Here is a 26008-nt window from a genome sequence, read left to right as displayed (position 1 = left end):
ACATGGCTCTTGAGGTACAAATGATGTTGGCTGTCATAGCTGAGGTTAATACTCTATGCTTTCGTCGCTGATGCCAAAATATAGCACGCGGCCGCTACCACGTTAGGCAGTTGTCTCGGTTGCCTGACACCTATAAAGAGCTTAGACAACCTCACTGTTGCAGATTGAGGAAAGCAGAAGGGAGGGGGGAGAAGAGGAAGAAGCCGAATTGAATTGGAGACAGACTGTTCCAGGGTTGCTAGGCAACAGCACATTCCTCGGTGGAGAAATCTGCCTCTTTCCGCCTGTAAAACTTGCTGCTCAGAGCCATTTTTTCAATTCACAAATCTCAGCCTGATAGTCCACGAGTCTTTCACTTCTGTTCTTACCGCTAAAGAAGGCCCTGTGAAAAGCCCGGACATTCATGATCACATAATGTGGTTTTGATGCACTCCCTGATACACAGTGTATCTGCTCTCTCACCTGCTGCCCAGTTGTACTTTAGCCCTAATTGCCTGTCTCTAGTTTAGCACAAATCAATGGGCATGGGAATTAATCACAAACATGTCACCAGACAGTTTGTCCTCTTGCAGATATCAAATTTAGAGAATTCTTCCTCTTATTGTTTTGTATTGCTATTTGGTTTACACAGTTTGCCTACTTTGACAGCCGTTTCAAAGGGGTTTGAATTCACTAAGTGCATTGGACTTTGCGTGGCACTCTATGAAACACATCCAGGAAGCCCTAGTCTAAAATATCTTTGATCTATTGCCAACAAAATGAACTTCCCCCAAACCATTCTGGGTTTGAGTTGATAAAAGGACACAATCCGTTAGTCTATCTCTTGTAGCTTGTGTCTATGAGCTACCTGTGGACCTAGCTGTAGAATGGTTTTTCATGGCTCGATCCCTGGGCGCCTGCAGCAGTGTTTAACAGCATGTTGTCTCTCATCTCTCCCCACAGCTATCCCACTGGGACTTATCGTTGTCCCGGGTGACAGTGACCTGGAAACATGTCGCTCCCACATCGAGAGGCTCCAAGAGGTGAGAAAGGAAAGGGGGAGGAGGGGGGGGGGGGGGGGGGGGGGCGGGCAGCGAGAAGGGGACAGAGGAGAGAGTCTGGGTTGATGAGGTAGATGGAACTTTACCCCTAAAGGAGAGGGGTAAAGCTGATGAATGACAGGAAAGACCAAGCGGGGGGGGGGGAGAGATGATGAGGAGATGAGCGGCAGAGAACATAAAGACAAAGGAGCTGGGAGGACTCAGAAATGTCTGTAATGGTGGACAATACAGGCAGAGAGTAGAAGAAGACAAAAGGGGGTAGGACTGGGCTAATACCATAAGAGGATGTGGGAAATAATTCTGATGAAGTTGTGAGAGTGCAACAGATGAAGGAAGAGAGTAGGTTAGAAGAGGAGGAAGGAACTTGCTGATGTCAAGAGCAATTACTCGCAGGCTGGTCTACGGTGGCTCATCTGGACAGACAAGCCCAAACCTGTCTTTAGGATGGGAAAGGATTGCATGTGTGGTTGTTTGTGAATGGGGGAGACTGCGATTCTGCCAGAAAATGACATCCTTGCCCCTCTAGCTACCTCGCTGTCCCTGTTGGCTCAAAACCCATTGAAATAAATAGTGCATGAAATTTGTTGGCGATTAGCGGCACCACCTCTTTGCAATCATTTGATTATTATGTTATTTTGAACGACAATCCCTCAACGGCTGTCCCTCATTTGTTGCTGTTTTCATCAGCTCACGTCGTAAGAAAAGGCTGAAATTATATTTAGGTTTTATCTGCTACTAATGGAGGCTTGATGACTAAAATACTGTTGCAGAATGGTAATTGCTTCTGTAATATGTGTAATCATCCACGTTCATTATATGTTACTCTCAAAAACATATGATCACCAAACAATAAAGTAGTACTCATAGCACACAACAAGACTGCATAAATTGAGGGGGGATGCTTCTCCCACTACATTCAACCCATTTTCTGCAATCCAAAACCAGTCATTATAGTAGCTTCGAGACGAGATGCTTATTTTCCTATCCGCATGTGGTGATTTATTTTGGGTAGGGGCATTAGACAGGAAGGAGAGTCTCCATTTGCGGGATTACAGTGTTTTTGGGGCTATTCCACAGGACTTCATCTCCATTCATCCCTCCTTCAAACGACTGGTGCTCCAGGTTGGTAAAACGAGACAGGACATGGGAGTCTGTGGCATGGAAAGGAACAAGTCTGAAAAGGAAACATTCCCCTAATTAAAAAAACAATCATTTCAGATCACAGATGACATTTTACATGGGCATTTTAGTCATTTAGCAGACGCTCTTATCCGGAGCGACTTTCACAGACGGAGCAAACACAGACGGAAACAAACAGATGGAGCAAACAATAACCATCAAATATAATCTAATTTAAAAAAAACAAGGATGAGACCTTTTATCATCGCCATGTTATTGTCTATGAGAACACACTGTTTGAGTACGTGATACGTACTGTAGGCTTAAAGTCCGAAGAAAACACTTGTCAAACCCCTCCCTGTGCATAACCGTCAGACACGTACGGTACAAAGACAGCGCTGCAGCCACACTTCTCATGGTTGCATTAGGTGTTTTACTTGGGATTGTGTGTTTTGATCAGCTCTTCCGTTGCTTATTTTTGGCTCCCAAGAAAATAATATACTGCTCACGTCCTGTAGGTCCTTGTTGGCTTCAAAACAAACAAGCTATGCAATCCGTCAATGGTGTGTGGCATCAATATTCAAATATCACTTTTGCAAAGTGATTTCACCACACGCTCTTACCCAGAGAGCGAGAGGTTGTGGGTAGATGCTGCGACTGGCCGTCTCCGGTGATAGCCACACACTCCTCCCAGCTACCCTGGCCCTCCTTTAGATCCCTATTCACAGCTTAGCCAAACCGTCTGCATAGTGGGAATAGCTGAATAATAGTACTCGGGAGACCCTTTTTCCCCTCTTGTCTATCTGTAGTGGCCCTGTTCCCCTATGCAAACCAACCCAAATTTGTCCCTCTGGGAAGAGTTTTTCTCCTTGTTCCTCGGTGCCCCGAAGCATGTTTTAGATGTGTTTGTACATGTGTTGTGATTGTGAGTGTTTACTCTCTCTCCCTTTCTGTGTGCATGAGAGACATCGTAATCAGGAATATGTTTGCCTGTGATTTTTGTACGCAGCAGGCAATCCAATGTTTAAGAAACTGCTGAAGTTATGGTTGCTTTGGCTATGTTATTGCAGTTAGTAATACTTTTGCTGAAATATAAGAGAGCACTACAACCTAGACCAGTTAGTGGACTAGTTGATACGGTCTCGTTTGGTGGTTGCATGCTTTGGGTTCCCTGTTCGAGACCATGAAAAGTCTGGTGTTCCTTAGACTGAATACCTTGTGTCCACGATTGTCTTTGTTTGTTTGTGTGGGTGTGTGTTTTTCTTGTAGGTGTAGTATTTGTGCTCTATGCTAAGCATGATCTTTCAGCGTAGTTCCTCAGTGCATGTGTCGTAACATTCTGTACACTGCTATCCTCCGGTTCCCCTTGGAAGTTAGATGGACTGGTCAAGTTTACCTTCAGATGGGAAATCAGTAGTCGGTTTTCCTGACCACAGTTCAACTGATCAGGAAAAACTCTCAGCCCTAGTTTTAGCCTATAACTGTAACTTGGGCCTGGAGTTTTCCTGTCCAAGGCATGGCCCTAGAAATGACTTCTGTTGTTGTCGTCACATTCCAACAGGCCTCTTTAAGTCTGAACATTGAATAGACAAAAGTCCCTTTGTGGCTTGCCTCAGCCCATTTCCCTCTAAACATTCACTTACCTTCAAGATCAAGTTCTGAAGAGGATTATGTCAATGTATCTCATTGCATAAGGTCACTGGACTATGGTACCTTTTTTAGAAAAGCTTGAGTTAAGTACAGTTCAGCCAATGCACAGAACAGTGACCAAGGAAGGAATTGTTGGTCTTCGGACCAAGGATTCTGTGACTGAGGAGGGAAAACACCTGCCCTCTTAAACTCATGGAACTCTATATGAAAGAGTAGGGGGAGGGGTTAATATGCTGGACCCTTTCAGTAAACTCACTGCCCAGAAAAGTACTTTTCATTTCAAAAAGCCAGATTGAACACAAGACCCAGGGCCTGTAAATCGTGCCCTACATCCAGCAGAAAAGGTTTTTATTATTTGAGTCCTCGGTTTTTTTTCAATGGACCAGTAAGTTGGACAAAACAGAGTCAAGGCCTTCCAGTCTCATTTATGTTTAGTCTATAGAGCAGGCTGTTGTGGAACTAATCTCATTGGTCCCATTTCTTTCTCAGGAGGATGATGGAGCTAAATCAAAGACCCTTTCCTCACAGAAGCTTTCGCCGAAGTGGTGCTTCTTGGACTGTAAGTACCACTTCTCATAAGGAGCGCTGCTATTGATTCCTTACACTTTCTATAGTGAAGTATTCCTCTTGTGCCTCCTCTTTTTAGTCCCCCGTCTATCTTCGGCGTTTTAAGAGAGAGCGCTTGACATAATCTGATCATTGCAAGTGGGAGCCTCCCGTCGCTTACAGGTCACTGTTTTCTTGGTTCATTCACCACAGAATTTCATGTTTTGTCAAGGTAGACTTAATATGATAGAACAGTGCTGTTTTATGACCTTACGATTGGTGCGTCAATGCATTTCTTCTGCAGGATAAAGATTCACATTTACATTACAAGCAAATATGCACAGAGTAGATTGAGTTAATGTTCAAAACGCAGGTTTTGAGGATAATTTTAACATTTGTTTTCGGTTATTGTTTTGAAGAACTGAAGCTAGGTAGATCAACCTACAGAACATAATTGAGCGCAGCTGTGCTGTGTTTCTGTGTGAATTAGGCTCTGCCAATTCAATTTAGCTGAGCTCCACATTAACATTAACGTAGATCGACAGCTCTCGTGCAAAGATACAGAAATCAATTCAATAATACTGTCACTGATTTACTTTGAATGTTTCTGCTCTGTTGCATAGCAGAAAAGGGAATCTTCTGGGCAGACTTCAATGCTTGCCTGTGAGATATTCTTAAGCATACATTTTATCATCATTCTGTCAATAATCTGTAGTGCCGTAACAATTGTCAGTGATTCAGCATGTCTTGTGAATCCATGGCCCTTTTACGTATATCCAACACTTTTCTTGAGTTTTATCAAGCCATCGTTTATTCCACTGACAGTCCACATGAGGAGAAAAAATGCATTTAGCAGTATAATGAATTACATGTTATGTGCATTGCTAGGAATAGCTATGCATTGCTATACATGACACAGTTTACATATATGATGTACTCTTGCTGCTCATCAGTCACTCCACCAGCAGTGAAACTCAAAATCTTCCATCTCCTCACAATGGACTGATAGCATAGCTGATCTCTGAAGGCGTTCATTGTTTGAATGCTAAGTTAATTCACTTACTAACTAGTGATAGTTGGTAGAGAAAGGAGGGATTTAGAATCTACAGCCCAAAATGTTCTCGAGCTTTTCAAAGCTTAATTAAATCCCATAGCTGCTCCATTGAAATCAGGACAGATGAGCTTCTATTCACTGGTAATAAAACAGCCCAGATCTTAAAGCTCAGTCCAAAAAAAGACAGTTGTAAAGGTCTCATGTGGAGAAATTATAATTGTTTTCTCTCTCTCATCAAAACAGCATGGCTAATTCTTGATTAGAGGCATAGCAAGTGAATTCCAGCTGCGTTCTGATATGACTGATTATTTAATTAGTACGACGGGGGGGGGAACCACATCATAACTTTTGATACATTCTGATAAAGATGAAGAATGAACACCTTCCCAGATATGTAGGAGAAGCTGAGAAACATGCAGTACACAGACCTGCCTTTAAAAACATTAAACTAATCTAATCTTCTGGGCAAACTTCATGAACTTGTCTGTTAGATATTCTTAAGCATATAGTTTTTAAAATTTTTAAATTTAAGTTGGGTTATTCTGCCCAGTGAAGCTGGCAGAAATTGAATATGCAGCGTCTGTGGAGGACAGAGGGGTCTTTTTCTTGGTATCTTTTGAGTAGAGAGGAAGAAGCCTGGCAGATCGACTTAATTCCAGAGCACACCTCCTTTGAGTCTGCTCCCACTGGGCTAGGGAAGAGCTCACTTCCACTTCCTCAGACAGAATGGCAGCGTGAAGCTTAATTACTGGTCCAGTCCAACAGTACGGGGCTGGCGGCTGGATGGAGAGGAGAGGGGTGAGACAGTTAGTTTAGTGGACTTTCTGCTGACTGGCGGGAGATGACCATCTGTAGAAAGTACTTGATCGCCAGACCACAACCATGTGAAGAGGGTTTCCCCCACACGCTACTTCCCTTGTCCTAGTTTTTACCCTGAGATGCAGTGTTGTCCATACTCATGAGTCTTTAAAGAGTGTGCTTGATTTTCTTTTGAAGAGCACATACAATTCTATTTACATATGATGATATCTGGTCTCCTGTGAATCTGTTTGTGACTAGTTGGCAGGCGACAGTGTGAGATGATCGGTACAGTCCCCTAACACCCTGCGAACTGAATGCGTCTTTTGAAAAGGCAATGGGTTTATCATAACTTACTTGATTTGCAGTAGGGTTTGCCCACTGGTCATTGCCTAATGACATGGTTAGTAAATCTTTTGTCATTTTGTCTCATCTAGAATTACATCCACTACCAGAAGCCTTTGACTCTCCTTGTAATGTCCCCAAGTCACTGGGCCAATGATGTGTCCCTATCCTCCCACTTGTTCTGTTTTCATTATGCAGGTTACCCATCTTTTCCTTCATTTAACAACATGAGCTGGTTGTAATCAGGTCAACGCTTTGATTAAGCTCCTGCACAGTTACCAGCCCTTTCTGGCCTCATTAGAACACTGTGTGTGCGTGTGTGCGTGTGTGCGTGTGTGCGTGTGTGTGTGTGTGTGTGTGTGTATGCGTACACGCCAATGTTCATATTGTTTACTCTATAAACCTCGTACTTTTTAAACGTTTCATTTTTTTCCCCGTCTTGTTTTCCTTCTAGCCACAACTGCAGATCGATTTTACAGAATTGATCGTGCTCAGGTGAGTGTGTGCCATTATATAGAATAACACATTCGCTGATGGAAAAAGTATCCAATTGTCATACTTGAGTAAAAGTAACGATACCTTTTTTAATAGAAAATGACTCAAGTAAAAGTGAGTCACCCAGTAACATTCTAGTTGAGTAAAAGTCTAAAAGTATTTAGTTTTAAATATACTTAAGCATCAGAAGTAAATGTAATTGCTCAAATATACTTCGGTATCAAAAGTAAAAGTATAAATAATGAGATATTTCTTATATTAAGCAAACCAGATGGCAACATTTAATTGATTTTTTATTTACTGATAGACTGGGGCCCCCTCCAACACTCAGACATAATTTACAAATGTACATGTGTGTTTAGTGAGTCCTCCAGATCAGAGGCAGTAGGGATGACCAGGGATGTTCTCTGTTTAGTGAGTCTTCCAGATCAGAGGCAGTAGGGATGACCAGGGATGTTCTCTTGATATGTGCATGAATTGGACAAAAGTCCTACCCTGCTAACCATTCAAAATGTAACGAGTACTTTTGGGTCTCACAGAAAATGTATGGAGTAAAAAGTACATTATTTTCTTTAGGAACATAGTGGAGTAAAAGTAATCAAAAATATAAAAAGTAAAGTACAGATACCCCCAAAAACTATTTAAGTAGTACTTTAAAGTATTTTTACATAAGTACTTTACACCCCCGAATACATGGATTATGCAGAGTAATGGAACATCTATAACAAAAGCAAAATATAAACAACAAGTAACATTTTCAATGGCCATTACGATCTGTACATAAGTAGTTCTGGTTTCTCTCTCCATAACAGGAACACCTAAACTATGTGACCGAGATATCCCAAGACGAGCTCTTCATCCTGGACCCTGAGCTGGTCGTCACGGAGACGGTGAGCACCTCACCAGGGATGCCTGATCTGGTTGATTCTTCTGGTGAATTCCCAGAGGCGTCGAGCAAGTTTGCCTTCCCGTCCTCTTCCTCGTCTCCTCCCCCCTCACCGGGACCCAGGTAAGAGAAGCAGCTGCTGCTCACAGCTTCTAATTTGAATTTCTGTCGGAGATCATTTTAGAGCACTAGATAAAGGATGAGGCACGAGCTTGATGGGGGGAGGGGGGGGGTTGAGCTTTATGGATGCACTTTAAAGGGGGGTTATAACAGTGAATGCACACCAGGTAATTTACTGTGAACCCGTCTGTTTTCAAGTGGTTTCTGGCGGGTGCTGTTTTGACAGGCTGAAATAGTGTAGTAATAATCATACCGGAGTGCCCCAGGTCCAGGACACAAAAATAAAGGCTGAGAAACCGTGGGCTGAATCTGTGTCTGGACATGAACGCTGTAACACAATAAAACTGCACACTCCTCACGGAGGCCATGCTGATTTTGCCCTACTGAATTATTACTGAGGCGGTAGGGTTGAATGCAGAGGCCATGCTCGCCCATTAACCCCCCCCCACACACACATTAAATCTATGAATCATTTGAGTTCTAACCACTGGACTGTCTCCATAATCACCCTAGGAAGGAGAAGGGCCATACTCACCTGAATTCAGAGTGACCTTTAGAAATGCTCCACCTCAGAGCATAGGACTGTGTCAGCAGGGGGGAAGATCCAGGGTTGAAATACCGTTACTGTAAGCCTTGCTACGATACACGCGTCAACTTAACAAAGAGAGAAGCCCCGGCCATTGTCTGCTCATGGCTGAACAATACAAAAGAGTTCCCTACGTTGCGAACAGTTTGGAAAATGCATGCAGCTCCACGACTCCACTACTAGCTAGTATGTTCATCTTTTTAGAAGAAGGACGTCTGTGCGCCAGGTGTGGACATTTCTGTAATCTTCCACAGTAAATCCCCTGCACATTTTGTAGCTCTCTGTGAATGACTCGAGCCATGCACACGGAAAGAGTCAACCAAGTTATCCAAGTAATACCACCGCGTTAAAGTGTTATACCATTGAACACGAGAAGGAATAAACTGCCGTGATGAGCTTGTCATTTCATACCTGCTGTGCGTTCATCAATATTTTCTAGAATCATTTTCAACATACACCAGAAGCTGTCAGTCATTTAAAACCTTTACATATCTCCCTGTCAGTCTAGCTTATCAACTTGTATTGCTCTTTATGCTTTTCGTATTGTACAGTAAAGGATTTTCTGTAGAGTTCTGTTCTACAGTAACATCACCTTAGTTGGAAGTCTCTCTTCGCTAAACTTTCGCTCAGGCCCCTGTCCTCGGTCCATTTAGGGATTTAAGGAGCGGTTTTGATGAAGAGGTGTGGCAACAGGTTCATGGAGTTCAAACATGGCAGAGGCAGATCCTAACCCAGCCCACACGTTCCCCCTCCAAAGTAAACATGGTGGGACTATATCTGAGGGCGTGTAGGATTGTAGCCTCTCTCTCCCTCTCTTCCCCTCTGTGGTCTATTGGCACGTCTTCCACAGACTGTCTTTTGATGCTTTCAAAGCAGAGGCCACATTATTTTTGCCATGTTCTCTCATGCTGCTGGCCGGGACTTGAAATAGAATTCCTAGTAAAAGGCCATTTCGGATCCTTGACAGGCTGTGACAGGGTTTTTTGGGTGTCTTTTTCAGGTCCTGCAGTAGTAGTTACAATGCTTGGAACAGGAACACCTGGACAGTGATGTTTGGAAGTTGTACTGTGTTGGAGGCAATTTGCCATAGATGAATGCCACCTTAGTCTCTTGGCAATGTATCAAATTATCAAAGGAATTTTTAAGACGAAGAACATCCTAACTGTTACATTATTTGCATCCTTTTTTTTCAGAACCAATTCTTTTGCTGAACTGATATTGTACCATTTCTTAACTCTTCCTGCTACTGGCTCTGAAGATCCCTGGCTTATTTGTCCTCCTTTCCCTAATCAGAGATCAGTTTAAATGTACAGTTGAAGTCGGAAGTTTACATACACTTAGGTTGGAGTCATTAAAACTAGTTTTTCAACCACTCCACAAATTTCTTGTTAACAAACTATAGTTTTGGCAAGTCGTTTAGGACATCTACTTTGTGCATGACACAAGTAATTTTTCCAACAATTGTTTACAGACAGATTATTTCACTTATAATTCACTGTATCACAATTCCAGTGGGTCAGAAGTTTACATACACTAAGTTGATTGTGCCTTTAAACAGCTTGGAAAATTCCAGATAATGATTTCATGGCTTTAGAAGCTTCTGATAAGCTAATTGACATCATTTGAGTCAATTGAAGGTGTATCTGTGGATGTATTTCAAGGCCTACCTTCAAGCTCAGTGCCTCTTTGCTTGACATCATGGGAAAATCTAAAGGAATCAGCCAAGACCTCCACAAGTCTGGTTCATCCTTGGGAGCAATTTCCAAATGCCTGAAGGTACCACGCTCATCTGTACAAACAATAGTACGCAAGTATAAACACCATGGGACCATGCAGCTGTCATACCGCTCAGGAAGGAGACGCATTCTGTCTCCTAGAGATGAACGTACTTTGGTGCGAAAAGTGCAAATCAATCCCAGAACAACAGCAAAGGACCTTGCTGGAGGAAACCGGTACAAAAGTATCTATATCCACAGGAAAAGGAGTCCTATATCGACATAACCTGAAAGGTCACTCAGCAAGGAAGAAGCCACTGCTCCAAAACCGCCATGAAAAAGCCAGACTATGGTTTGCAACTGCACATAGGGATAAATATCGTACTTTTTGGAGAAATGTCCTCTGGTCTGATGAAACAAACACAGAACGGTTTGGCCATAATGACCATCGTTATGCTTGGAGGAAAAAGGGGGGGGGGCATGCAAGCCGAAGAACACCATCCCTACCGTGAAGCACGGGGGTGGCAGCATCATGTTGTGGGGGTGCTTTGCTGCAGGAGGGACTGGTGCACTTCACAAAATAGATGGCATCATGAGGATGGGAAATTATGTGGATATATTGAAGCAACATCTCAAGACATCAGTCAGGAAATTAAAGCTTGGTCGCAAATGGGTCTAACAAATGGACAATGACCTGAAGCATACTTCCAAAGTTGTGGCAAAATGGCCTAAGGACAACAAAGTCAAGGTATTGGAGTGGCCATCCTATAGAAAATGTGTGGGCAGAACTGAAAAAGCATGTGCGAGCAAGGAGGCCTACAAACCTGACTCAGTTACACCAGCTCTGTCAGGAGGAATGGGCCAAAATTCACCCAACTTATTGTGGAAGGCTACCTGAAATATTTGACCCAAGTTTTTTATTTTTACATAAAGGCAATGCTACCAAATACTAATTGAGTGTACTTCTGACCCACTGGGTATGTGATGAAATAAATAAAAGCTAAAATAAATCATTCTCTCTACTATTATTCTGACATTTCACATTCTTAAAATAAAGTGGTAATACTAACTGACCTAAAACAGAGGATTTTCACTAGGATTAAATGTCAGGAATTGTGAAAAACTGAGTTTAAATGTATTTGGCTAAGGTGTATGTAAACTTCCGACTTCAACTGTATATATATAAAAAAATGTTTTTAAAGTAAAACATCCCTGAATTGTTCCTGTTCTCTCTCCTTCCTCCCATCTGCCCTTCCTTCTGCCCTACTTTTCCTCCATCCACTCCTCTTCCTCTCTGTGCCCTTTCCTCTTACCATCAGTCCCACCAGCCCCCAATCGGACAGCGAGGCCATGGCCGTCAGACACAAGAAATCCCACTTCTTCTTCTCTCCCTCCGGCTTCCCCTTTCCTGTCAGGAAGAGGTATCGATCTGTCCTTCCTTCCTGTTCACCTCTCCTTTCCCCCTCCTCCTTAACTTACCTTGTCCTCCCAAGATTGTTTACTCAGCCCATGGATTTGTCTCTCCCTATAGCCATGCAGTATTTGTATTTTTACTTGGATGTAGCAGGGGTTTCTGGGTCCTTGGTATAAGCCTCTAGAGTGATCAACACACTAAGTCCAAGATCTTTGTGGGTGGAACACATTCAAGCTCATGGAAAATAAGGTTTACACCGGCAGAACGCAGTTTAACAACAAAGTGTGTACTGTTTTGCTTTATTTTCCTCAATATATAACATTTGAATCATTTGAAAATAGAAGCTTCTGTAAGCCATGTGTGTGTTGCCAGGGCAATTGGTTTGATTTAAAATGCAAAGTTGATTGTGTGGGTGGGAATGGGTGGAGGAGGATGAATGTGGGAGGTGATGAGCAAAAACCCAGCGTTCCCTTTGGATTGGGAATGAGTACAGTGCCAATCTGCCTCACTGCTTATGTTTCACTCCCACCTTCTTTAGAATCAAGATTCTATTTTACTTAATGAAATGGAGAAAATCACACATGCTCACAATAGAACTTCACAACTGAGATTGGGGGTGAGAGGTGCTCTCTCCCAATCTGATTATCCATTTGGCATTTGACGCTATTGTCTTGTCAGAGAGTAGGTTCAGGCTTGCCAGAGAGTAGGTTCAGCTCCAAACGAGACATGGGGAATTGGCCCGGCTGAGCATGGGGTTAGCCTAGGTTAGGTTTAGGGTTTGGGGGAGATCGATGAGGTCTATGTTCGGGTCAGATCTATGGGAAGAGCGATTTAGATGACTCAACACACATTCACGAGTCATGATGCTCTCGAATAATATTGTCGTTTCCTGTGTTCACTGCTCTTCCTCTGTCACAATGGAAGCTTTGTTTTAAGTACTTCCACGGTCCTGGAAATAACGTACAAGCTAGTCCTGCTGTGCATCTTTCTTTATTAGTTAAAGATGTCAGCTTTAGATCTTTTGGAAAACAGTCTTTATTAATTTGATGTCAGAGGCTTTCATCGTCTTTGTTTGTCATATGATCAGTATTTCATAAATCCCCAATCCGATTTGAACAGACAATGTAATGTGTATGCAGCTGTGCACATCTCTGCACACAAGTGCAGACTGTTCACTCCTGAGAATCTCTACATTTCTAGGCTCTGCACATCCCTGGTTCAAGTCCTGCCCATCAACTTTTCCCCCTGAAAAGGCATCACTATTTTAGTGAGTTTCTGACTTTCCCCCAATTGATCTGAACAGCATCCCTACTCCTATATTCCGAAATATTTGACCCATAAAAATTTGAACAGCTTTTGCATGTTCTTTTAGCATTGCAGACACTTTCCCCTGTATGCTGGGTGTCTGCTCTTTGTTCCTCTGGTCCTGGTTGGTAGTCAGACAGATTCATGTGATGAATGTGGGAGAGGTGGAGCAGGTTGGTGGTAGACAGACAGACCCAGGCACCACAGCGTATTTCGGATCATTGCTCTCCACAACAAGACCCCAAGTGATTGAAATAATGATCCGCACCCCACTGCTCTTTTGTTGCAGCTCTTCAGTTAGAATGGAATATAAGACGTTCAATCCTACTAGAACCAAGCCATTATTGGTTGCATTAACAATTTAACACCATTTTATCATTTTAACACTCTTTTGACCTTAGTGGGGGAAAATAAGCTTCAAAGCAAGTACTGTTGGGCGCTGGATGACAGGAACATTTATATTGCATGTTCGTGTCTTCATTAACTGCAACTTTCTACCATTAGGAGAAATCTTATCTTCCACAGTATCTCGAACCGTCTTATTTGTTCTTTAGACCCCATCATTCTATAATTCTGTCTCATATACACAAGCGCTCTCTTTTGCTTATTCACTCTGCTCCCAATGGTGGGAATGTTCTGGTTTCAATCTTCCACAATGGGTTCATCTATACAGCGTGTACCTTATTTTTGTTGTTGTTGTGTATTTGCACTAGATCCCCCAGCAATATAAACACACTTTATTGTTATATATACGGTGCCCACCTCTGATGTACCCTAGCTTTAATATTTTAACAAGAAAAGGCCTAAATGTTTACCGCGCTTCAGGACCCAGCGGGAATAAAAACGGGGGTCTAACTACTCTGACGTTCCATCATTTGGGGCGGCAGGGTAGCCTAGTGGTTAGAGTGTTGGACTAGTAACCGGAAGGTTGCAAGTTCAAATCCCTGAGCTGACAAGGTAAAAATCTGTCGTTCTGCCCCTGAACAGGCAGTTAACCCACTGTTCCTAGGCCGTCATTGAAAATAAGAATTTGTTCTTAACTGACTTGCCTAGTTAAATAAAGGTAAAATTAAAAAAAATGTATCCAATGTGTGATGGCCATCTCGGACCTTGTCGTTTCTTATTTCTTATGCATGCTGTGTACCTCTCCCTCTTTTCTCTCTATTTCTCTCTCTCTTCCCCTCTCTCCTCCCCTTCTCTCTCACAGGATCACGGAGCTCCAGAAAACCACTCAGAGAAAGCGAATATCCAGCGACAGCTCGGTGGTGGAGGCACTGGCACACAGCAGCTCCCTCAGGTCCAATAAGCCTGCCCTCACGAGGTGAGAAGAGAGACTAAAACGCAGGGGTGGTGCCCCCCCCCCCCCCCCCCAACAGAGGCAGCCGCCAATCTCCCAAATCACACATTACAGCTTTGATTTTTGTTCTTGTAACACACTTCTATCTTTGAAGCTACTTAACATAGAAATTCAAACAATGAAGCTAGCCATACTAGCCTCCCACTATGCCATTGTAAGAGGGCTTTAATCACCGTGTTTAACTTCCATTGTGTGTAGGTCCGGCAGTGCCGGGCTGTTTTAAGCCATGACCATATCCCTAGCAGGGTGTGATATGCTCAGGAGTAGAATGAGGCTGGAGGGAGATTTAGCCAACCCTCATTATCGGACAGAACCGGTGTAGCCTCCATTCCCTTTCCTGTCACGCTCGCCTGAACTGAATAGGAAGGGGTCGGACGTTAGAAAAGGGTCTTGCCTGTGACACTGTTAGAGTATGGTTCCATGCAGGTGTACAAATCTACTTAGGCCAGGATTTGTTCCATGGCGTATTCTGCGGTGTCACTGGGTCAATAAAGCTCCATACTGTACCATTCCATTTTTTTGCAAGGAAATGCATTCTTCACGGTGGAGTTGTACGTATTTGTCACGGTCCATCATTTCAGAAAAGTGTTATGGTTCACCTCGTGAAACAGAGATGACAAGCAGTGAAATGCTGTTTTTTGTTTTTTGTTTTTTTCATTGGCAAGCACATGAAAACAAACAGTTTTTGCTTTCATAATGTCATCCATTCTTAAATGTTTATGAACTGAGAATGGTTTGTAGGACTTGTTTTTAGTGCCGATCGTGCTTTGTTTATATTACCTCCATATATTGGGGCCAGAGAGAAGGAGGGAAAAGGGTGTATAACAGCATCCGCCACAGACTCGCCCTTCCTAATTGAATCTGCCATGAAATATATAGACATTAGGCTGCTCTTTGATATTGTGGCCACGCCAACGGCCGGGACCGTGAGGCTCCAGGGTCGCTCGTCACCACGTACAATACAGGCACTGGATCCCATTTTGCCATGGCACAATGAAGGTAATATTGGAAAATTAAACTAAAGGGTGAAGCCCTACTATTACTTTGAGTGAAAGTGCACTTGCTGTAAGTTTTGCATACCGCAACTCGTATTTTCAAAAAAACATTTGCAGCTGATGAACTTAAAAACTCGACCGTACCATCTCAATGCCGATAACACATTCTCGAAATGAGGATTTGGTTGTAGAGGCTTTCCAGATGTTTCTGTTTTTATTGTTTATCTTGCCTGTTTACACATTTGTCATTTCTTTGCTCATCTGTTTAGTTTTTTTTGGTCCATCCATTATTATTTTTTATGTTGTCTTAAAGGGCAGGATGTATCCATCGGTCTAACACTACTGCAGCTGATTTCAACCCAACATTGAGGTGAGATCAAAGCCCCCTTTCACCACATTCACTTACTTTCTCTTCACCAAGTCACTTTCTCGATTCTGCCCGTAGCACACTCTGTCACACCAGAATGCATTTACTTAGCAACGTTTCTGATTACTAGAGACTTGGTCTGGAGTCGATACAATATCACAGACGTCAACGCAATGTGCCAGACATGTCATGTTGTCCACTACTATCCCAGTGAAGAGAGAGAATCACATCTTTGAAACTGAATTTCTAAAGGATATTTTTAAAAACGTGATACCATTGTCCTTACAATGGTATCACCTTCACGTCCCAGCTTGGCAGGCTGCTAGTGAGAATGTGGGGATGGCATTCAGCTGCTGATGGAACCATATGAGAGAGAGAGAGAGAGAGAGGCACATCCTCCCATTTTGATTTTACAATGAATTATCTGTCATTGTTTTGCCACTCGTGTTTTTCAGCGACGCTAATTCACTGTTGATTGAGTCTCGTCTGGAGGCAGATTTGCATGATGGATGCTCTCCATGTCCACTGAGATGACTAATGAGAAGTTACATCTTCTGAACGCTGTCATGTGTGCAGCACCGCAAAGCCACTCCAAACAGGAGCCGAATGAAATTGCCCAGAATATTACGTTTTGCTTGTCACTTCAATGATCTGCCAAACAGACTGATTAATGTATTTTGTAGCTTTTCCTTGCCAGATATTTTCCTGTGTTATGCTTCCCTGTCGTGCAATTATAATTATTTCCAATGTCGTAATTCATTTGAGATGTAGAGCTTTTTTTGTTTCTTGATGTCCGGGTAAAATGCTTAGGATGCTAGCAAGGGCTTTGTTTTTATATCGAATGGGTAATTAGTCAATTATCAGCTAGTCTTAAAAGAGAGGGTATTTGAGCCTTGATACAAAGCAAATCACTGTCAGCTTTTCTTCTGATGTTATGTTCAACAAATCCACTTAAATGAGCATGTAACATCGACTGAGGTGGCGTTATAAGCTGTCACATTTCTGTTCTTTATTCACTGTATTTTGTAATGATAGTGCTCAACTGAGCGTAATGCAAGTTCCTCCTAGAAAAGGAGGTTGTTATCTGTAGAGTGTGTTTTGGCTGCATGGACCGTAGAAGGTACACCGGAGCGCACAGTCCAGCATGCATCAAAACATCCTGAAACTTTGATAAATTAACAATGGAAAGAAAAGATGGCATCCCCATGCCATTGTTGACTCAATGTTTGCGTTTCGGAAGCTCTATGTGCTGAACCGAACCGCTAGGTCCTCTAATTGCCTATTATACCTCATTCTGAGACCGGCAGTCTTTTCTCACTTACACAGGAATGTACAGACTGTTTGCATTAACGATCTCCGAGGTGACAAATTGTTATCAGCTCATGGCTTGCTTTTCACTTCCTAATAAGAAAAAATTATCCCCCATTTAAAGCCACAATTTGGAGTCTGCTTTTCTGCCCAGCTGCAGCCCTGCGAGTTGGCTTGGAACAGAATAATTCATTTGAATTTGACCGTTCAACAGCAGTAAATCTTGCCAGTGTGTCCTTTTAAGGTCAATCCTGTTGCTTTGTCTTTAGCTCAGTTGATTAACATGGTCTATAGTCATGCAGGCAACCTTGATTCTATGACGCGGATCAGTTGATGTCTATCAACTGCTGGGATCGTTGTGGCGAGGAAAAGGAAAGGGGGTGGTGGGTGAGATCACATAATGAGTAACCTTGCCCTGAGACCTGAAGAGTCATGTTTATTCCCAGAGCTAATGCCTAGGCATTAGTTTTACTGTGGAAGAGCACACATAAAAGCTTCTGAAGTCCTTCTCCCTGTGATTGGCGAATAACTGTCAGGTTGGTGGTGATGTATGTGTCTGGACTGTGGAGGCTGGGCTCCACTATAATTATGAGGTGAGCTAGATATTCCAGTAAACTGTGTGTAATCTGCCCTGGATCTCCCTCACACTGACAATCCATTAGCGACAGAGGCTAGGCCAGTGGTTTGGGGCTTGATGTTGCCCAACATCTTAGCTGCATATTTTGTTCCCACTCTCAAAGGAAATTGCTGCCAGGGGCCCAAGGCTTGAACATATACTTTGCCTGCTATTGATTGTGTTCTGCTTCTCTTGTTTCCAGACCAACATATATTCTTTTTTTTTTAACCTCAGTGTTTTGTTTGTCACAGGCACTGTAAAGGAACTGATAATGCAGTTTGATGTAACGTAAGACTGGAATACTCATAACGTTTGCATGAAGTGTGGGTGTAACTGTGTGGTTTTACTAAATCAAAGTACACTTTCCTCTTAAGATATATCTTTCACACATGTTATCTGTTTCATCAACTGTATCACAGACAATACGTGGCCTACATGTAAATACCACATGACTGGCACTCTCACTTTCATCGAATTTGGCACAGTAGCTCTTCCCTTCATGATGAGCTTATGATCCCCTGAGCTTATGAACACTGGACCCATATCTACCACTTTTGCTGGCTGGCGTCTGCCTCTTCCACAGTCAAACAGCCCAATAACTAGTGATGGGGGAAAATTCCCAGCCCGACCAATGACGTATGCTGGTAACAGCTAACAGGAAGCCAGCCGCCTTTTGTCAAGAGTTTTAAATATGCAACTCTAACAAGACGCTCAACCTTCTTTTGATCAAAGATTTATCTTGGGAGTGAGACTTGTAGTGAGGAGTGGATGGAGACAGACTGGGTAATTGTGGGAGACTCCTGGGCTGATGAGAGAGACTGTGGGCTCTGTGTGGATAATTACCTCTAACAGGGGAAAGCAGGCACATTAGTAACCCACAGACATATAGGACTCCCAGACCTTGGGGAAAGACTTGTTACAGGGATTATTTTCTCCTCCGATTTACCATGATCACAATGTGTTGCTTTGCACAGCAAGCATCTGCTCTGTTGTGTCTAATTGAATTATTTTTCAAGTCCAGGTGAGTCCAATGTTTCCAATAGATTAGACCAGGGCTCTCCAACTCTGTTCCTGGAGAGCTACTGTCCTATAGGTTTTTGCTTATCTAACGTATCTGAGTCTAATAATTAGCTGGTTGATCAGCTGAATCAGGTAAGTTAAAACTGGGGTTGGGGTGAAAACCTACACGAGGGTAGCTCTACAGGAACAGGATTAGAGAGCCCAGGATTAGACCCTTTCTAAAAGAGTCTACTCTGTCTGATGAAGATTTTCTTACTAATTCACTAACATTTTCCCAAACAAGTACAATTACAGCAGTGATCCACCTGAAAATCAAGATGGGTTTGTTTTGTAAGATTCTAGTAACATTGTAATAATGCTTTGTTTATTCACCCAAATCTCGTACTCTTTTAATATCAGTATGGTTTTACTAAATGCTTGCTTAGCCATTAATCCTCCATTTGGCAAATCTGACCATAATTCTATCCTCCTGATTCCTGCTTACAAGCAAACACTAAAGCAGGAAGTACCAGTGACTCGTGCAGTATGGAAGTGGTCAGATGACGCGGATGCTACGCTACAGGACAGTTTTGCTAGCACAGACTGGAATATGTTCTGGGATTCATCAAATTTCATTGAGGAGTATACCACCTCAGTCATCGGCTTCATCAATAAGTGCATCGATGATGTCGTCCCCACAGTGACCGTACGTACATATCCCAACCAGAAGCCATGGATTACAGGCAACATCCACATCGATCTAAAGGCTAGAGCTGCCGCTTTGAAGGATCGGGACACTAATCTGGACGCTTACAAAAAATCCCCCTATGCTCTCAGACGAACCATCAAACAAGCAAAGCGTCAATACAGGATTAAGATTGAATCATACTACACCGGCTCTGATGCTCGTCGGATGTGGCAGGGCTTGAAAACTATTATGGACTACAAAAGGAAACCCACAAGCTGACCAGTGACACGAGCCTACCATTCAAGCAAAATGCCTTTTATGCTCGCTTCGAGGCAAGCAAAACTGAAGCATGCATGAGAGCACCAGCTGTTCTGGATGACTGTGGGATAACGCTCTCGGTAGCCAATGTGAGTAAGACCTTTAAACAGGTCAACATTCACAAAGCTGCGGGGCCAGACAGATTACCAAGACGTGTACTCAAAGCATGCGCAGACCAACTGGCAAGTGTCTTCATTGACATTTTCAACCTCTTCCTGAACGAGTCTGTAATACCTACATGTTTCAAGCAGAGCACCATAATCCCTGTGCCCAAGGAAGCGAAGGTAACCTGCCTAAATGATTACCGCCCCGTAGCACTCACGCCGGTAGCCAAGAAGTGCTTTGAAAGGCTGGTCATGGCTCACATCAACAGCATCCTCCCGGATACCAGGGACCCACTCCAATTCGCATACCGCCGCAACAGATCCACAGATGATGCAATCTCAATCGAACTCCACACTGCCCTTTCCCTCCTGGACAAAAGGAAAACCTATGTGAGAATGCTGATCATTGACTACAGCTCAGCGATCAGCACCATAGTAGTCACAAAACTCTTTCACTTAGCTAAGGACCCTGGGACTTAACATCTCCCTCTGCAACTGGATCTTGGACTTCCTGACGGGCTGCCCCCAGGTAGTAATACTGGGGCCCCTCAGGGGTGTGTGCTTAGTCCCCTCCTGTACTCCCTGTTCACCCACGACTGCGTGGCCAAACATGACTCCAACACCATCATTAAGTTTGCCGACGACACAACAGTGGTAGGCCTGATCACCGACAACGATGAGATGGCCTTCAGAGACCTGGCAGTGTGGTGCAAGGACAACAACCTCTCTTTCAATGTGAGCAAGACAAAAGAGCTGATCATGGACTACGGAAAAAGGCAGGCCGAACAGGCCCCCATTAACATCGACGGGGCTGTAGTGGAGCGGGTCGAGAGTTTCAAGTTCCTTGGTGTCCACATCACCAACGAACTATCATGGTCCAAACACACATGACAGTCGTGAAGATGGCACAAAAACACCTTTTCTCCCTCAGTAGACTGAAAAGATTTGGCATGGGTCCCTTAACAGCTTTTACCCCCAAGCCATTGATCAAATGGCCACCGGATGATTTAAATTGACCCCCCCACCCCACCCCTCCCCCCATTTGTTTTTTACACTGCTGCTACTTGCTGTGCATAGTCACTTCACCCCTACCTACATGTACAAATTACCTCAACTAACTTGTACCCCCGCACATTGACTCGGTACCGGTAGCTTTTTATTATTTTTTACTTAAGTGTATTTGGTCATTATTTTCATTGTATTTGGTCAACTCTTTCTTGAACTGCACTGTTGTTTAAGGGGCTAGCATAGTAAGCATTTCACAGTAAGGTCTACACATGTTTTATTCGGGCGCGTGTGACAAATGAAAGTTTGCTTTGATTTGGTAGATGACCGTTATAGTATCTATTCAAGCAGCGTTTTTTAAATTCTCAATTAATACAATGGTCTCTGACCCTCTAATGTTCTTTATATATTCACACCTTTCATACCCATTATTGTTTACGCCTTCTGCTCTGTGCTAATAACAAAGATGAAGAGCCAGTCTTAAGGCCAGCCTGAGAGAGGTGGGGTTGACCAATCAGTAGGATAATTTGTCCTGGTCAGTACAGGGCCTGCTCCTTGGACGGTCAGTCTCAGCTTCACTGTTCCTGCCTGTGTGCGTTTTGATGTTAGCCTTGTGTCAGTTCTCAGTGGATTAGTGTGTGTGGGGGATTTAGCTTCTGGCAAACAGACAGCCCAGCCAGGATCAGACAGTAACATAACCTGGAGTGACAGCAGGGAGGCCCAAGAGCTGCCTCTCTGTCCACTCACACTGCCCTACTGACATGGCTGTGTGTGTGTGTGTGGGCGGGGGGGGGGGATATTTTACCTTGGGCTAGTTGGCAGGCAAGGGACGCCTGGAAAAACAGCAAATCAGGGGACTGTCTAATTAACCGCACCACCTCCCATCTGAACCAAAACCATGCAACCGAAGCAAGTCTTTTTTTTGGGACATTTTGTTTTGGGGATTTGGTTTGTTTTAGGTTTTTTCCTATCATGTATGTTTGCTATGAAAACCCAAGGGGTGTAGAGAGGTGGGCTTTACAAGCATTTTGTTTAGTGAACTGTTTGTTTTGTATTGCTTTAATCGTGTCTTGCTCTCTATCTCCCCCAGGTCGGAGAAGAATACACTGTGCAATACTGACAAAGGTAAAACAAACACACTTTGAATTGTTGCACTAGGTGATTATAAATTGACGCCGTTAACTTGGTGGATGTGGGTAAATCGGTGCCCACAATCAAGGTTTAACAAACTAAAATCCACCGCCAGCTAATTCCTGTCAGAATGAAGTTTCTCTATGAATAATGTCGAACGATAAGAGCCTGATGCTTTTTTTGAGCTGGATTCAAGACGTTGCTAAAAATGTCTTAGCCTTTGTGGCCCTGTTAAAACAAACCCCCGGAAGTTCACCTGCCATCATGCGAAGGGTTTTACCCCCCACCATTTTTTTTTATATTGGCACTTAAGATATGCATTTCACAGCATTTGAACTAGAGTGCTGCGGTGAAGGATTATTCAAATTCACAGGAAACACATTAGCATTCAAGTCCATCCCTCACGAAGATTCTGGCGTGAGCCCAGTCAGAATATATTCTCAAGACCTGACTTGGCATCTCTCGAGATGTTTTCTAAAGGACAAAAAAACAAAATTTCCAGTAGCAGCCCCATTCTAATTCTGGTTGTTCAGCTCTGACAGCAGGATTCTAGAGCATACTGTATCTTCAGACGCAGACGTCGTGGTAGCAACTGTTTGACTTGCAGAGCTGGCTAACTGAGATTTGTGAGAATGCTGTGGGGAATTTTGAGCCAACTGTTTTCCTGCCTCGACGGAAAACATGCAGATGGGTGGATTAGGGTAAATAATCTACAAAGGGCAATTTGGTGCTTTCAACAAGGATTTGCCATATTGAGACTGAACCCAAGAACTCAACAGGCGCGAATGTGATTATCCGTGTTAATTTAAAACATTTCATGATCCAGTGTTTAAATACTGTCCCTCTACTGAAGGCAGCAACATGCATCTTGATCTCGTTACTGTCCATGTTAGCTGAGTAAATAGATTGACAATGTTTTTGCTCATCAATTCAGTTTGAGGTTCCTTTCCCAAGACTGTCAGTCTTACATAAGTCATATAGTACATATAGTACTAAAACCAAACAAACAAGTGCCCCATAGAGAGCTATTCATGCACACTGCTCAGATCTTTCCCCAAAGGACACTGTCATGTATTATGGTCTGCTGTTGTTATGACTACTGAATCTACAACCTCCTCTCATATCTTATACCTCCTTACAGTATCACCGGAAGTGTTGATTGAATGTGTGAAGCGCAAAGACCATCTGAAGGTGAGTGGGAGCCGCAGTGGCCATTGGATATGCACACTGCATATACAGAACCAGTCAAAAGTTTGGACACACCTACTCATTCAAGGGTTTTTATTTATTTTTACTATTTTCTACACTGTAGAATAGTAGCGAAGACATCAAAACTATGAAATAACACATATGGAATCATGTAGTAACCAAAAAGGTTATGCTGGTTGAGTGAATGTCAAGAGTGTGCAAAGCTGTCATCAAGGCAAAGGGTGGCTACTTTGAAGAATCTCAAATATAAAATATATTTTGATTTGTTAAACTTTTTTTTAGGTACTACATGATTCCACATGTGTTATTTCATAGTTTTGATGTCTTCACTATTATTCTACAATGTAAAAATTAAAGAAAAACCAAACCACTAATAGCTGTGTCCAAACTATTGACTGGTACATACTGTATAATGAATGTAGGCTCACTAATTGATACATTCAACAAGGGAATGATGATCACTTCTGTCATGACGTTACCTCATGGTAAGCATTTCTCTGGTCGGCAATGAATAAAAATGCAGTCTATTCCCCCATTCCTCTGGACATGCAGTCACTTTCCCCACGCCTCCAGTCATAACAATGTGCCCTCTTCTCCCAGCTGAAGGAACTGCACAAACTGGGAGCTGACCTATCACTGCAGGACCCCTCAGGATGCACCCTGCTCCACTATGCTGTGGACACTGGTAGCAAGGAGACTGTCAAATACATCCTGGACAATGGTAGGGACGAGGCAATACACATTTATGTGTTCTATTTAAGTCTGTAGGTAGGATATCCCCCCCCTCACAATACTGAATAATTCTGTGGGATTTCCCAAATTGAGTCTGTGACCCCCATATATTTGAGGGTCATGCGCACAGCGCGGGTACATCTCACTCTGTGTACTCTTGTTGTCGTTTATGGAGTCTTTCTTGCTCAACAACGAATGATACATTCCAATATTTGAAAAGGATATGTTTTCTGTCAGTCCTTCTACACCAGCTTTTTACTATTCTATAAAAGTAGTATCTTGGAGCGTTGTAATTGGTTTAGGGACATGCTTTGAAATGTCTTTTTTTCCCTGCCCCCTACCAAAAAACAGCACCCACAGATATCCTGGATGTAACAGAAAAGGAAAAGTAAGTTTAAGACATGGATTTTGAAATGCTCATTTTACACACAGTCTGTGTGATGTATCTAGTTAAAGTTTAAAATAGAAAGTTACACTCATTGGATCCCCCCTCTTTCTCCCTATCTCTTTCTTTATCTCTCTGTCTCTGTCTCTCTCTCTGTCTCAGTGGGGAGACAGTGTTGCACAAAGCAGCGTCACTGTGTCAGAGGACTATCTGTCACTACCTGGTAGAGGCAGGGGCATCCCTCATGAAGACAGACTTACAGGTGAGAGCAACGCTCCCTCTTCCCTCATTGCTTTACTCTTTATTTGGCCAAAAGAAACCAAGTTGATGTATAGGCTACCCCTGAGAAGTGGGGTAGCAGGTAGCCTAGCGGTTAAGAGCATTGGGTCCGAAAGGTCGCTGGTTCGATTCCCCGACCGACTAGGTGAAAAATATGCAGTTGTGCCCTTGAGAAAGGCACTTAACCTTAATTGCTCTTCAAATCAAATCACATGCTTACTTACGACCTCCTAACCAACAATGCAGATAAAAAAAATATGAGTAAGAATTAAAAATAAAAGTAACAAGTAATTAAATAGCAGCAGTAAAATAACAATAGCGAGACTATACACAGGGGGTACTGGTACAGAGTCAATGTGCGGGGGCACTGGTTAGTTGAGGTAATATGTACATGTACTGCAGGTAGAGTTATTAAAGTGGCTGCATAGATGATAACAGAGAGTTACAGCGGTGTAAAGGGGGGCAATGCAAGTAGTCTGGGTAGCCATTTGATTAGATGTTCAGGAGTCTTATGGCTTGGTGGTTGAAGCTGTTTAGAAGCCTAGACTTGGTGCTCTGGTACCGCTTGCCGTGCGGTAGCTGAGAGAACAGTCTATGACTAGAGTGGCTGGAGTCTTTGACAATTTTTAGGGCCTTCCTCAGACACCGCCTGGTGTAGAGGTCCTGGATGGCAGGAAGCTTGGCCCCAGTGATGTACTGGGCCATACGCACTACCCTCTGTAGTGCCTTGCGGTCGGAGGCCGAGCAGTTGCCATACCAGGCAGTGATGCAACCGGTCAGGATACTCTCGATGGTGCAGCTGTAGAACCTTTTGAGGATCTGAGGACCCATGCCAAATCCTTTCAGTCTCCTGAGGGTGAATAGGTTTTGTTGTGCCCTCTTCACAATTGTCTTGTGTGCTTGGACCATGTTAGTTTGTTGGTGATATGAACACCAAGGAACTTGAAACTCACAACCTGCTCCACTACATCCCAGTCGATGAGAATGGGGGGTGTGCTCGGTCCTCTTTTTCCTATAGTCCACAATCATCTCCTTTGTCTTGATCACGCTGAGGGAGAGGTTGTTGTCCTGGCACCACACAGCCACGTCTCTGACCTCCTCCCTATAGGCCGTCTCGTTGTTGTCGGTGATCAGGCCTACCACTGATTTGTCATCGGTAAAGTTAAAGATGGTGTTGGAGTCATACCTGGCCATGCAGTCATGAGTGAACAGGGAGTACAGAAGGGGACTGAGCACGCACCCTTAAGGGGCCCCTGTGTTGAGGATCAGCGTGGCGGATGTGTTGTTACCTACCCTTACCACCTGGGGGTGGCCCGTCAGGAAGTCCAGGATCCAGTTGCAGAGGGAGGTGTTTAGTCCCAGAGTCCTTAGCTTTTGATGAGCTTTGAGGGCACTATGGTGTTGAACGCTGAGCTCTAGTCAATGAATAGCATTCTCACGTA

At 43.4% G+C, this 26008-nt stretch overlaps 1 protein-coding gene across 50 annotated transcripts in view; it reads left to right on the top strand.

The window, feature by feature from the left end:
• LOC110506319 (diacylglycerol kinase zeta) overlaps nt 1–26008 on the top strand; it is a 141906-nt gene that overhangs the window by 107766 nt on the left and 8132 nt on the right. For 16 of the 50 annotated variants that reach the window (XM_036963993.2, XM_036963991.2, XM_090221920.1 and 13 more), the window contains 13 exons: nt 943–1022; nt 2118–2162; nt 4299–4368; nt 7007–7047; nt 7860–8056; nt 11674–11775; nt 14281–14394; nt 15739–15795; nt 21921–21955; nt 23103–23152; nt 23771–23891; nt 24254–24290; nt 24450–24549. In XM_036963993.2, coding sequence (XP_036819888.2) covers nt 943–1022; nt 2118–2162; nt 4299–4368; nt 7007–7047; nt 7860–8056; nt 11674–11775; nt 14281–14394; nt 15739–15795; nt 21921–21955; nt 23103–23152; nt 23771–23891; nt 24254–24290; nt 24450–24549 — 1049 coding nt within the window. The remainder of the gene's footprint in view (nt 1–942; nt 1023–2117; nt 2163–4298; nt 4369–7006; nt 7048–7859; nt 8057–11673; nt 11776–14280; nt 14395–15738; nt 15796–21920; nt 21956–23102; nt 23153–23770; nt 23892–24253; nt 24291–24449; nt 24550–26008) is intronic. The other 34 variants (XM_090221934.1, XM_090221928.1, XM_090221948.1 and 31 more) reach the window with 6 other exon arrangements.

This window comes from Oncorhynchus mykiss, chromosome 26, assembly GCF_057628025.1.
Source record: "Oncorhynchus mykiss isolate SJ-2025 chromosome 26, ASM5762802v1, whole genome shotgun sequence".
NCBI classification, from domain to species: Eukaryota; Metazoa; Chordata; class Actinopteri; order Salmoniformes; family Salmonidae; genus Oncorhynchus; species Oncorhynchus mykiss.
The sequence above is the reverse complement of the archived record's forward strand: the minus strand, read 5'-3'. Positions and strand labels throughout refer to the sequence as shown.